The sequence below is a fragment of the Palaemon carinicauda genome, chromosome 30 (assembly GCF_036898095.1).
Source record: "Palaemon carinicauda isolate YSFRI2023 chromosome 30, ASM3689809v2, whole genome shotgun sequence".
Classification (NCBI taxonomy): domain Eukaryota; kingdom Metazoa; phylum Arthropoda; class Malacostraca; order Decapoda; family Palaemonidae; genus Palaemon; species Palaemon carinicauda.
The window spans coordinates 54,983,216-54,998,111 of record NC_090754.1 but is presented as its reverse complement, the minus strand read 5'-3'; the positions used below and the strand labels follow the sequence as shown (position 1 = coordinate 54,998,111).

General features: G+C 41.2%; 1 protein-coding gene across 1 annotated transcript in view; it reads right to left on the bottom strand.

Annotated features, from left to right (window-relative positions):
• LOC137623128 (acid ceramidase-like) overlaps positions 1–14,896 on the bottom strand; it is a 70,489-nt gene that overhangs the window by 23,967 nt on the left and 31,626 nt on the right. Inside the window, exons 6-8 of the mRNA XM_068353804.1 lie at positions 9,083–9,227; positions 7,758–7,852; positions 6,084–6,213 (exon numbers count right to left, since the gene is read on the bottom strand). Coding sequence (XP_068209905.1) covers positions 6,084–6,213; positions 7,758–7,852; positions 9,083–9,227 — 370 coding nt within the window. The remainder of the gene's footprint in view (positions 1–6,083; positions 6,214–7,757; positions 7,853–9,082; positions 9,228–14,896) is intronic.

Genomic DNA, 14,896 nt, shown 5'->3' with positions numbered 1-14,896 from the left:
GGTCTTAGGCTAGGCGAACGACAGGATCACGCAGACGCACCCTCCACAACACTGCGACAACTTTTAAGCAAATTAATTTCGGACATAATTTGGTTCTTGTCCGCTGCTAACGATTCAACTCTTATGCCAAGAGCTTGAATCGCGGGCAACATATCCTTCATCGTAGGTTCCTTCGGTTCCTGATCTACCACTACGGGGGAAGGATTAGGATCAATGACATTGGATACAGGTAAATCTACAGAACGAGAAGAACTGCGTCTAATCCTGTCTCTCTCTAGTCTCTGAGTATAGCGCTCATAAGCTAACCACTCACTTTTGGTCAAAGAAAAACATTCTTCCCACCGATCCCCAAAAGTACAAGTTTTACCCGTACATTTTACACAAATCGTATGAGGATCAATAGAAGCTTTAGGAAGACGAGTATAACATCCTTTAATACACTTCCTATATACAGGGGAGGGGTCGGCCATATTGAAGAGTTATGAGAGAGATCAAAACATAAACAAGGGTCAACTACCTAAATAAACCCAAAACAACAAAGATTTCAAGATAATATGAAAGAGAAATCAATAAAGCAAAAGCCCAAAACCAAAAGACAGTGTACATCACCAAAGAAAACGTCCAAATCAAAGTAAGTTGTGAGTGAATTCCAATGTTCCAGCCAGCAATGGCGGCAGAAAAGGTCTGAATTGGTTGGAATAGTTTGGCCTGTGCTAGTATACACCTGGCATATCTGCGATTGCCGCGAGTTTTCGAATTTCTGACGGGCGTCCAGGGACTTTAGCCATTCTTATATAACCAGCGGGTAAGTTTTATGTTTAAAAATAAAACTTAGCCGATTCGTGTAATAACAAATAAAGTAACCAGACGGCATAAAAATAAATTTGTAAGTAATTTGTATTTTTCCTAGTATACAAACCAGGAGCTATGTATAGGGTATACTTTAAGCGCAACTGAAAGACGAGCCATGATAATTTTAGTGAGGGATAACTACCCCATCCGCTAGTTAGCGGGTGGGGGGTGGGGTAGACTGGCTACCCCGCTTGCTCACACCTCTTGGGTGAGTAACTACTTTGCTTTATGGCAGGACTTCTCGGGGGACAGGGTGGCGGGCCAATTTGTATAAATAGCTCCAGGTTTGTATACTAGGAAAAATACAAATTACTTACAAATTTATTTGTTCCGACGTAGATGCAAACCCTCCGCTATTTATAGGGTGACTTAACTCTTAGGAGGGAGGAAGTCCTTACCAACTGGCCTTAGTCATGACCCGGGGTCCTCTCTATTTCAATCTGTGATCGATAGTAGATGGGACTCTACCCTCGCTAAAATCAAGGGCCGATATGAGGTAATGCACTGATAGCGGACTGCAGAATCTTGTGTGTGAGTGGAACTAACAGTATGGCTTCTCTTTAGCATAGGAACTCGAGTACAGAACCTATTGTTCTTAAAGAGTTACCCATTACCCTTCCTCTAAAAGGTATTGGGGACGTAACAAAGTCTTCTTCTATACTTAGGAGGCACAAGGGAAATGGGTCTTACCTGCAGCTAGGTGAGGTCAGCTATGCTGAGGCTTGCGGAGCTGTTTTCCCCAGAGGGGAGAAGGTGAAAGGAAGAAAGGAGCCAGGCATTCTTACTCATTCACCCCAGACTAACCCGGGTAGCCTCAGCCCTCTACCCTCTGCTACTTGTCCATCAAGGAGCCTGAGGTGTTTAGACCATTTGTTGTGCGACCACCACAGGACCAATGGAAAAGGTCTCCATGTTCTTGTGGGTTATGTCTTTGCAGGTAGTGGGCCGTGAAGGTCGATTGACGCTTCCACATGCCCACTTAAAAGTATCTGCACCACAGAATAGTTTCTTGAACGCCAGGGACGTAGCCACGCCACTGACGTTACGAGCCCTGGGTCTTAGGATGGAGGAGAGTCTAGATTGAGAGTAACCTCAATTGCTTTCCAATCCCAGAAGGGAAGGAAATACTTGAGGTCCTCCTCTTGACCTTCCCCGTGCTGGTCAACAGTGCCGACACATGGGGGCGACCTGGTATCGTTCTTTTAAGGTAACCCCACAGACTCCTCACTGGGTAAAACCCCAGTTGATGGGTTTTTGGTTATCGAACGAAGACTCTTTATTCGACATGGGTTGCACCTAGGGTACAGCACACTCGGATTTTGATTGATTGAAAGTTTTCTGGCATCCTGTTGTTGAGTGCATTTTTCTGAATCCACATTGAATGGGTGATAAAATACCCTTCTTTTCAAGGTACCACATCAGTCTTACATTGACCATCTTCTCCATGATTTTGCACAAACAAGATGTCAATGCAATTGGCCTATAATTTGCTGCTAAAAGCTTGTCCTTACCGGGTTTTAAAAAGGCTAGAATAATGGCTAATTCCCAAACACTTGGATAACTATGATCATGCCATATTCTATTAAAAATGCTTAAAATAAATAACTTTGTATTAAAATGTACGTGTTTAATCATTGCATATGGAATTCCATTGGGTCCAGGGGCTATATCGTTACACGTAGCAAGAGCAGAATCAAACTCTCTTTCAGTAAAAGGAGAATTGTATGACTCTTGCTTTCTTGTTGCAAAATTTAAAACTTTCTTTTCTTCAATACTCCTACACTGGTGACCAGGAGCTGCTTCACACTTGCATGATACATTTGAAAAATGGTCAGCCAGGGCATTGCTAACTTTGGTTGCTCCAGTCATATACTGGTCATTTACCTTTAACACTGGTGGTGGGTTTGGGGTGAATTTGCCTGCTATCTTTTTGACTTTGCTCCACACAGATGAAGTTGGTGTTCTACTGTTAATGGAGGAAACAAATGACATCCAAGACTGGCGCCTAGCTTCTTTCATGGCATGACGGAACTGTGCTCTACATTTCTTGTATATGACTAAATTCTCCTCAGTACGGCGCATGCGCAATAGAGTTATAGACTTTCTTGTGGCTCTGTGCAGAGCAGTTAGTTCAGATGACCACCAGGGGACTGGTGGTCGTCTGAATATCCCTGTTGTTTTGGGAATGGAATCAACTCCTGCTGTATGAAGAATGATTGATTGATTGAAAGTTTTCTGGCATCCTGACATCTAAGGTCATTGACGCCGATAGCATTTATTATATATGAAAAATAAGAGAGAATTCAATTTAAGCCATAAAAGTTAAGAAGTCATTATAAGAGTTAAATAGTTTTCAGAAGACCTGCTTCTGAAATAAATCTAAAAATTTCGCTCGCATAGTAGGACACATCATGTCCAAGAATCTTGGCAAGGATAAACCTGCCATCCTCACCTCGAGCCTCAAACAGATATCTATTTCTTAAGTTAATAAAATTAGGGCATTCGGTCAACAAATGCCTCGCTGTTAAAGGTACTAAACAGTCCTCGCAATATGGTTGATGTTGGCCCTTCAGCAAAAACTCTGTGTCAACCGTGTGTGACCAATACAGAGACGACAAAGAGTCGTCTCCCATTTTCGGGGTATCATGTTATACCTCCAAGGTGATATGATATTTGTTACTTCCCTCATTTTATTGTCATCTAGACTATCCCAGTGCTGTTGCCATTTATTACAAACCAATTTCTTGATGTAAGGTAGGAAATCATTACAGGGAATGGGATACCTCCTTGGTAGCAACTCGGATGCAGCATTCTTCGCCAGTAAATCTACCTTCTCATTCCCAGACACACCTACATGTGCTGGAACCCAACAAAATCGAATTGTTATACCTCTCCATCCAATAATAAAAAGCCATTCTAAAATCTTTAAAACTAGAGGGTTACTAGAATTAAAAACTTCTAAGCTTGAAGAACACTCCTTGCATCACTAAAAATTGTAAAATTACCCTCCTTCTCCAACGCTATTTTCTCAATAGCGGTTAGTATGCCATACTAAGAAGTTAGAGGAAGTGCACCTCTACAATTAAAATCATTACTATGTACTCCAAATCCAACGCCAGCATCAGATTTGGAGCCATCAGTATATATAAAAGTCGATCCCCTATGTTCTGCAATATGTTCCATAAAATGAGACCTGGATTCTAAGTCAGTCATATTCTTCTTAACTTCAATAAAGTAATTACAAAAAGATACGTCAGGTAATTTCCACGGAGGCGTTGATGATACCTTGAATGGAAGCACCTTAATTCTAATTATATCCAGATTGCTTGATAATTGTTTCAACCGAAACCCAAAAGGTTGAGGAGATTTTGGGTGCAACTCAAAGTATGTCGAGTGACTTACAAGGCTTGCAGTCTGAAAGGCTGAAGAATTAGGGAGTCTTTGCAATCTAAACCAATACCGAATAATAGAGGACATTCGGTAAAGGTCTAGAGGCAACTCCCCAGCATCAACAAGGAGAACTTTATATTCGAAAATTATAGAGAATATTGCACGGTTGGATAAATTTCCAAAAAATGTCAAAATAGATATAAAACTGTTTTCTAATAACATGCAATATCACAAGCTATACAGTATGTACGTACAGTAAAATTTCAGCACCAATCATGGTGGAATAGTTTCACTTAGATTGAAATGTCTCGGTAAATTAACTGGCTCTAATGACAAAAAACCTAAATGATTAGTTGTGAAAACATTGCCCTAATTAAAGATTCTTAGTAGGTCCAGATAAGCTCATTGAATGAGTGGATGGATACAAGGATCCAGTCGACTAACTCTAAAGTTATCATCTGAAACAAGAAGTAATCGTTTAGCTACCAGCCAAAACTTTAGGATCTATATAAAATATGCCATTAAAAGGTAATCTTTCTCTAGTATATTTGGAAGATTTATATTAGAAAAGTGTAAAGAAGGACCCTTTTCACCGGCCGTCACAGATCGACCCAGAATATGCCATTAAAAGGTGATACGCAAGAGCGCTTACTTCAGCAATCGGAGGGTTATTAGGACCCAGGCTACCAGCCGAGTCTTCTACCTTGGAATCGAGTGGGCTAAAAAGAGTGGACTGGATTAAAGTATGGGGCTCTAAGATAGTCAATCAACTCTGTCATGCCTTGTGCATCATTAAAAACCTTTCTGATTGGTGACTGGAAGCACTAGGTTATAATTGAGGAATTAGGCTACGGTTCAAAACTTGTACAAGTTTGGCTAGGATCCCTGCCTTTATACAGACTCAACTGCCTTCTTAGATTGAACAAAAGAAACTAAAGATGACAAGATCTTAATAAGCTTATTATATCAAAGCTTGAATGCAGGCTAGTTAGAGGCTGATGTGGCATTATCATCACCATCCCCACTTTAATAAACTAGCCTAGTCTTCTCTAGATTTTCCCCTGAATTGAAAGTATGTAATCATCTACCTTTGGATCTTTTTAATATAACAAAACGTTATTATTAAAAAGGCTAGTTAAATAATGAAAAAGATAAATAAAATCATGGAAAAAGTAACTAAAAATAATGGAATAGACTGCGGAATGAACAACAAAGTCATTCCTAGAAGAAAAATTAAAAAAAACTCAAGGATCTCAATAAGCTTTTAAAAAGTTCACCCGACACAAAAGCCAAATAGTTAGCGGAGACACAAGGGCCTATTGCAAAACTTCCTGTCAGCTGCCTTTTTTTATTTTATTTTTCTTTTCTTAAACAAGACTGGTGTGCCTGGGATTCTGTATGTTTTATACATACATACATATACCAAAGGCACTTCCCCCAATTTTGGGGGGTAGCCGACATCAACAAATGAAACAAAACAAAAAAGGGGACCTCTACTCTCTACGTTCCTCCAGCCTAACAAGGGACTCAACCGAGTTCTGCTGGTACTGCTAGGGTGCCACAGCCCAACCTCCCACATTACCCACCACAGATGAAGCTTCATAATGCTGAATCCCCTACTGCTGCTACCTCCGCGGTCATCTAAGGCATCGGAGGCAGCAGCAGGGCCTACCGGAACTGCATCACAATCGCTCGCCATTCATTCCTATTTCTACCACGCTCTCTTGCCTCTCTCACATCTATCCTCCTATCACCCAGAGCTTTCTTCACTCCATAAATTATAAATTATAAAATTAAGTCAAAGTAAAAGTATTGGGTTTATAGTGAGACAAATACCTTACCTCTTTAGGTTTGGCTCCACCAAGGATGAAGTACACTGGGGCCAAAAGTCGAGTCTTTGAGAGCAAAGATTTGGCTTCGTCGTAACTCTCTGCGTTTTCCATAACTTCTCGAGTCAAAAACGAAACCCATCTGGGGATCAGAATGAAAAAGGCTCACATCAGATATGTTAATATTTATAACTATATTAACCCTTTTACCCCCAGGCTATTTGGAACTTTCCAACCCTTAACCCCCAGGGCTTTATTTTTTTTTCAAGCACATTTTGCAGTATATCTTTTTTAAATTGCTCTAACAGCCTTAATTTTTGTCATAGAGAGCTCAGGTTGATCTCATTCTCTTGGAAAATGCCTGAAGTTTCTCAAAAAAATTATCAAAAATATACAAAAAAAAATGTAAATAGCACTGTTTTGCAAGGACGTACCGGTACGTCCATGGGGGTAAAGGGATGAGTTTTGTGAAACGTACTAGTACGTCCTTTGGGGGTAAAAGGATTAACATAAAAGTCATAACCAGAATTAGTAAAATTAACATTTAAGGCTACACGAGGGTATTGGATTTATGAATTTGGGTCAGAGGGCCCAACACTGGGGCCTGGGATGCTACTCGGTGCCCATGTATAACAGGATGGATAGTATGGTGAAAGAAAGGAAGCAGGAATGGTGGTATAACAAATGGTTAAAAAGTGAGCAATGCTTGGGAAGGTGCAAAGACCTTGTATCACACAGGCTCATACCCTGTGATGGCATTTGTTTTTTTTATATTATCGTTATCGCTCTGCCCTCGCACTGATGACCTGTTTAAACCTGTATATTCATGAATCAATGTGTTTGAATTTCTGTGCCGTTCTTGCTTGGAACGGGCTGTATATAAACTCATGCTCGGTCAACATAAAAGTTATTTGCATACACCTCGCTTCTCAGTTAACCTTTAAGCAATGTATATCGAGCACTTAAGAGGCTCAGTGGCAGAATTAGCCTTATACAGAGACTAAGGTTTGTGTATGTAAAACAAAACCTGGTTAACTTATTTTTGTAGCAACATACACTACTCGACTAACGGGAGAGAAAACATACTACCACTCTCAAACAAAATACCACCAATGAACACAGGACAAAGTTTGATTAATCAGAATTTTCTCAAATGGTATTTCAATAGTTGGAGACAAAAACATTAATCAACAGAGCCTAAAATCAAACATGGAAGCTCACCATCAGATGATATTCTGGGTATAAACTGTACTATTAACCCTTTTACCCCCAGGCTATTTGGAAATTTCCAACCCTTAACCCCCAGGGGGTTATTTTTTTCCCAGCACATTTTGCAGTATATTTTTTTTTAAATTGCTCTAACAGCCTTAATTTTTGTCTTAGAGAGGTCAGGTTGGTCTCATTCTCTTGGAAAATGCCTGAATGTTCTCAAAAAATTATCAAAAATATGAAAAAAAAACAATTTATAGCATTTTTTTGCAAGGACGTACCAATACGTCCATGGGGGTAAAGGGATGGCTTTTGTGAAACGTACCAGTACGTCCTTTGGGGGTAAAAGGGTTAAGCAATATGTCCTGACCAAATATTTTTCAAATTACATTATTCACACCCATCACAAATAAAATATCTTTGAGGGTTCTCAGTGTAACTATGAACACATTTATAGAATTAAACATTATCACTTACTTTTGATTATGGTCATTGAAGAGGATCCATTCTAGTATACCAACAAAGCCACCGTTTGCCTTGAAACGTTCATCGAAGCTGAAGGTGAACTTTCCCTACGATAGAAATTGAAATATTTAAAATCAAATGCTCTATAATAATCTAATTAAACATGAAACCTGAAACGTGAATGTGTGATTACTTTTGAATGCTATGTAACAAAGCTAATATTTGTGCTTGAACTCAAAATATGTTATCAGATTTAACCCTTTTACCCCCAGGCTATTTGGAAATTTCCAACCCTTAACCCCCGGGGTTATTTTTTTTCCCAGCACATTTTGCAGTATATTTTTTTTTTAATTGCTCTAATAGCCTTAATTTATGTCATAGAGAGATCAGGTTGGTCTCATTCTCTTGGAAAATGCCTGAATTTTCTCAAAAAATTATCAAAAATATGAAAAAGAAAAAATTTTATAGCATTTTTTTGCAAGGACGTACCGGTACGTCCATGGGGGTTAAAGGCATAGCTTTTGTGAAACGTACCAGTACGTCCTTTGAGGGTAAAAGGGTTAACAATAAGAGACATGGGGAGGGTTAGTGGCAGGAAAGGCTTCCGGCCATGAAAAATTAGTCAAAACCAATATGGCTAGTGGAGATTGTGAGGAGCCGGACGGAAATGGAGGTACAAGGAAGGAGAAGGAGAGGGAGACCAAAGCGAAGGTGGATGGACTGTATCAAGGATGACCTTCGATCAAAGGGATTAACCCTTTTACCCCCAAAGGACGTATTGGTACATTTCACAAAATTCATCCCTTTACCCTCATGGACGTACCGGTACGTCCTTGCAAAAAACTGCTATTTACATTTTTTTTTTTTTTTGCATATTTTTGATAACTTTTTGAGAAACTACAGGCATTTTCCAAAAGAAGGAGACCAACCCGACCTCTCTATGACAAAATTTAGGGCTGTTAGAGCAATTTAAAAAATGTATATAGCAAAATGAGCTTGAAAAAAAAAAACCCTGAGGGGTTAAGGGTTGGAAAGTTCCAAATAGCCTGGGGGTAAAAGGGTTAACAGAGGTAGATGGGAGAACGCTGGCCAGAAACATCGACCCCACATAAAATGGGGAAAAGATGCAGACAAGGAAGAAGAGGAAAAAGAAGGAACACTGGATGTATAAAACCAGATATATTTAGTTGGCAACAATGGGACCTGGCTTAACCAAATACAATGTCATGATAACATACAAAAATTAAAGAAAATGCATAAAAAAATCATATACTGTACAGTACTTTGAAAAAACACATTATTTTTCATTTTTGTAAAACTATTTTACCCTAACTTACCTGCTTTACAGCCGTGAGAATACCAACATACCCAGCATAGTTAATGGACTCGTATACTGTTTTTCCTCCTTTCTGCCACTTAAGCTGGACTACAAGGGGCTTCAATAATTCAGCTACACGCCACACATGCTTTTTGGGATCCCATCTGTAATAAAATTACAGGCTGTAGTAGTCAGCATAGACAGATTAACCCTTTCAACCCCTAAAAAACGTACCGGTACGTTCTTGCAAAACGCTGTTAATTACATGTTTTTACATATTTTTGAAAATTTTATGAGAAACTTCAGGCATTTTTCAAAAGAATGAGACCAACCTGACCTCTCTAGGACAAAAATTAAGCCTGTTAGAGCAATGTAGAAAAAATATATAGCAAAATGTGCTCGAAATTTAACCTTATGGTGGGGGTAAAAGGGTTAATAATAAACAAAGCATTTCGAGATATTATATCGAACAATACACAAGAATAGCCCATACTCTCTGTACCCTATAAAGAAATACTGTTCTGCTTACAATTTATCTTGTAAGGCTCAATGTAGTTAGTATTAAAAGTTTCCTACAGCATTTCTTTGATAAGTGAACTGTTTTTACCTGTCTTCTATAGGCTCATTACATCAAATGATAAAATTTCTAAAACTTTAATGGCTCTAATTTTAACCCTATTCAAGAACTCACCTGATGAGGAATCTGAATGAGAATTCAAACATGGGACTTGAATTTACTGTGTAAGTATTCTGCATAAAAAAAAAAAATCACAGGCTTAATAACCTAGGAAAACACAATTTTTTAAAAACAAAAGACCTATGTAATTATCACTTTTTGGCTATCAGATATGAGGACCTATAATTTTACCATTTTCATAAAGAGAAATTGTAACTTTCAAGTGCAAAAAACATTGGTATGGGCTTTATCAGTGAAATATTGTAAACCTTGTATCAGCTTTGTACCAGAAACTTCAAGGCAACACATGCTTAACCCTTTTACCCCCAGGCTATTTAGAAATTTCCAACCCTTAACCCCCAGGGGTTATTTTTTTTCAAACACATTTTGCAGTATATGTTTTTTAAATTGCTCTAACAGCCTTAATTTTCGTCATAGAGAGGTCAGGTTGGTCTCATTCTCTTGGAAAATGCCTGAAGTTTCTCAAAAAATGATAAAAAATATGCAAAAAAAAAAAAAAAATTTAAACAGAAGTTTTTTGCAAGGACGTACCGTACGTCCATGGGGTTAAAGGGATGAGTTTTGTGAAACGTACCAGTACGTCCTTTGGGGGTAAAAGGGTTAAACATAATCCATGTAAGGATATATAATGTGAAGCTGAATGTTCCAACATTCGAAGCTTTCTAACCTAAAATATGTTTTTGTTGAAAGACAATAGGGTGATCTGGATTTTCTCAGTCAAAATACAGTCTTTGAATTTAAATAATCCTCCCTTAAGTAAAAGTTAGGCTACTTCAATGTTATACATTTCTTCAACAAATGCTCATGGGGGCTTAGCGTCTCTTATCATTTAAAAAGTTAATTTCACGGTTAAGTTTAACACAAACTTTTCCATATGATACTTACTGGATGCGAGAAAATACATCTATAGATGTATACTATAATAAAATTTCAGCATTATTTCCAAATGAGAAAACGGATTTTAGGTTTTTTTTTTGCACAATGATAATAAAATGTTATTTTTATTAGTAAAATAAATTTTTGAATATACTTACCCGATAATCATGTAGCTGTCAACTCCGTTGCCCGACAGAATTCTACGGGAGGGATACGCCAGCTATCACAATACTAGAAGGGGGTGTACTCACCAGCGCCACCTATGGCCAGGTACTATAGTACTTCTTGTTGACACCTCCTCAATTTTTCCTCGGTCCACTGGTTCTCTATGGGGAGGAAGGGAGGGTCAATTAAATCATGATTATCGGGTAAGTATATTCAAAAATTTATTTTACTAATAAAAATAACATTTTTCAATATTAAACTTACCCGATAATCATGTAGCTGATTCACACCCAGGGGGGTGGGTGAAAACCAGTGTACAAGATTAAAGGATAGCCAAGTATCCCGTATTTCATATAATCAGTTATCTCAAAATAACAATGAAATAATAAGTACCTGGTAAGGAAGTCGACTTGAACCGTTACTCTGCCTTTTTTTAAAAGTTCGTCTTCCTTACTGAGCGCAGCGTTCCTCTTAGGAGGCTGAATCAACTCTAAGGTGCTAAAGTATATAGGGCTGCAACCCCTACTAAAGGACCTCTACACAACCTCTAACCCAGGCGCTTCTCAAGAACGAATTGACCACCCGCCAAATCAAAAGGATGCGGAAGGCTTCTTAGCCTACCGTAACAACCATAAAAACAACAATAAAAGCATTCAAGAGAAAGGTTAAAAAAGGTTATGGGATTAAGGGAATGTAGTGGCTGAGCCCTCACCTACTACTGCACTCGCTGCTACGAATGGTCCCAGGGTGTAGCAGTTCTCGTAAAGAGACTGGACATCTTTAAGATAAAATGATGCAAACACTGACTTGCTCTTCCAATAGGTTGCATCCATTATGCTCTGCAGAGAACGGTTTTTATTAAAGGCCATCGAAGTAGCTACGGCTCTCACTTCGTGGGTCCTTACCTTCAGCAAAGCAAGGTCTTCCTCCTTTAAGTGAGAATGGGCTTCTCTAATCAGAAGCCTTATATAATACGAAACCCCGTTTTTGGACATGGGTCTCGAAGGTTTCTTGATTGCACACCATAAGGCTTCTGACTGTCCTCGAATAGGTTTTGACCTATTAAGATAAAATTTCAGAGCTCTGACAGGGCAAAGAACTCTCTCTAGCTCGTTACCTACCATGTTGGAGAGGCTAGGTATTTCAAACGATCTAGGCCAAGGACGTGAAGTAAGTTCATTCTTAGCTAAGAATCCAAGCTGTAAAGAACATGTTGCAGATTCGGATGTAAACCCAATGTTCTTGCTGAAGGCATGAACCTCACTGACTCTTTTAGCTGTTGCAAGGCAGACGAGAAAAAGAGTCTTGAGGGTAAGGTCCTTGAAGGAAGCTGACTGGAGAGGTTCGAACCTAGGTGACATAAGGAACCTTAAGACTACGTCTAAATTCCAGCCTGGAGTGGGTAGACAACGTCCTTTAGAAGTCTCAAAAGACTTAAGGATGTCTTGAAGGTCCTTGTTGGAAGAAAGGTCCAAACCTCTGTGGCGGAGAACTGAAGCCAACATACTCCTGTACCCTTTAATCGTAGGAGTCGAAAGGGATCTGTCATTCCTAAGGTGTAAAAGGAAGTCAGCTATTTGGGTCACAGAGGTATTGGTAGAGGAAACTGCATTGGCTCTACACCAGCTACGGAAGACTTCCCACTTGGACTGGTAGACTCTACGAGTGGATATCCTCCTTGCTCTGGCAATCGCACTGGCTGCCTCCTTCGAAAAGCCTCTAGCTCTAGCGAATCTTTCGACAGTCTGAAGGCAGTCAGTCGAAGAGCGTGGAGGTTTGGGTGCAACCTGTCTACGTGAGGTTGACGTAGAAGGTCCACTCTTAGAGGGAGAGTCCTGGGGACGTCGACCAGCCATTGAAGTACCTCTGTGAACCATTCTCTTGCAGGCGAAAGGGGAGCAACCAGCGTCAGCCGTGTCCCTTCGTGCGAGATGAACTTCTGAAGGACTTTGTTTATGATCTTGAACGGTGGGAATGCGTAAAGGTCGAGATGGGACCAGTTCAGCAGGAAAGCATCCACATGAACTGCTGCTGGGTCTGGAACTGGGGAACAGTACAAGGGAAGTCTCTTGGTCAAGGAGGTGGCAAACAGATCTATTGTCGGCTGACCCCACAAGGTCCAAAGTCTGTTGCATACGCTCTTGTGGAGGGTCCACTCCGTGGGGATGACCTGATCCCTTCTGCTTAGGCGATCTGCTGAGACGTTCATGTTTCCCTGAATGAACCTCGTAACTAGGGTGAGGTTTAGACCTCTTGACCAAATGAGGAGGTCCCTTGCTATCTCGTATAGGCTCCTCAAATGGGTCCCTCCTTGCTTGGAGATGTAAGCCAAGGCTGTGGTGTTGTCGGAGTTCACCTCCACCACCTTGCCTAGCAGCAGGGACTTGAAGTTCAACAGGGCTAAATGAACTGCTAGTAGCTCCTTGCAGTTGATGTGGAGCGATTCCTGTTCCTTGTTCCACGTCCCCGAGCACTCCCGTCCGTTCAAGGTCGCGCCCCAGCCCGAGTCCGATGCATCCGAGAAGAGATGAAGATTGGGGGTCTGAATCGCCAACGATAGGCTCTCCCTGAGAAGGAGATTGGTCTTCCACCACAAGAGTGTGGTCTTCATCTCTTTGGTGACTGGGATAGAGACTGCTTCGAGCGTCAAACCCTTGTCCCAATGAGCTGCTAGATGGAACTGAAGAGGGCGGAGGTGGAGTCTCCCTAGCTCGACGAACAGGGCCAACGATGAAAGGGTCCCTGTGAGACTCATCCACTGTCTCACCGAGCAACTGCTCCTCTTCAGCATGCTCATGATGCAATCTAGGGCTTGACTTATCCTTGGGGCCGATGGAAAAGCCCGAAAAACCTGACTCCGAATCTCCATTCCCAGGTACACAATGGATTGGGAGGGAATGAGCTGGGACTTTTCTAGATTGACTAAAAGACCCATTTCCTTGGTCAAGTCTAAAGTCCATTTGAGACTCTCCAGACAGCGACGACTCGTGGAAGCTCTCAACAGCCAGTCGTCTAAATAAAGGGAGGCTCTGATGTCCGATAAGTGGAGGAACTTTGCTATATTCCTCATCAGATGCGTAAACACCATAGGAGCTGTGCTTAGGCCAAAACACAGGGCTTGGAATTGGTAGACAACCTTTCCGAAAACGAATCTCAGGAAAGGTTGGGAGTCTGGATGAATAGGAACGTGAAAGTATGCATCTTTCAGGTCCAACGAGACCATCCAGTCCTCCTGCCTGACCGCTGCTAGGACCGACTTCGTCGTCTCCATCGTGAACGTCTGCTTGATGACAAAAGCATTGAGCGCGCTGACGTCCAGCACCGGTCTCCAACCTCCTGTCTTCTTGGCCACCAGAAAGAGACGGTTGTAGAAGCCCGGGGATTGATGGTCCCGGACTATAACCACTGCCTTCTTCTGTAACAGGAGCGACACCTCCTGGTGCAACGCTAGCCTCTTGTCCTTCTCTTGGTAGTTGGGAGAGAGGTTGATGGGAGATGTGGTCAGAGGGGGTTTGCGGCAGAATGGAATCCTGTAACCCTCCCTCAGCCAACTGACAGACTGGGTGTCTGCACCTCTCTTTTCCCAGGCTTGCCAGAAGATCTTGAGTCTGGCTCCTACTGCTGTCTGGAGAGGAGGAGAGTCAGTTTTTGCCTCTAGAAGTCTTGGAACCTTTCCTAGACTTGCTCCTGGAAGAGTCTGGACGGGAGCTTCCTCGGCTGGGGGCTCTACCACGAAAGGGCGGAATAAACCTCGTAGCAGGAGTATCAGCCACTGGGGTGCGATAAGTCCTGGGGACTGAGGTAGCAACCTTAGTCTTACGAGCAGATGAGGCCACAAGATCGTGGGTGTCCTTTTGTATCATGGCCGCAGACAAGTCCTTAACAAGCTCTTCAGGGAACAAGAACTTGGAGAGCGGAGCGAAAAGGAGTTGAGACCTTTGACAAGGTGTGATGCTGGAGGAAAGGAAAGAACAAAGCTGCTCCCTTTTCTTAAGCACTCCTGATACAAACATCGAAGCAAGCTCGCCAGATCCATCCCTAATAGCCTTATCCATGCAGGACATTAAGAGCATGGCTGAGTCCTTGTCCGCAGGG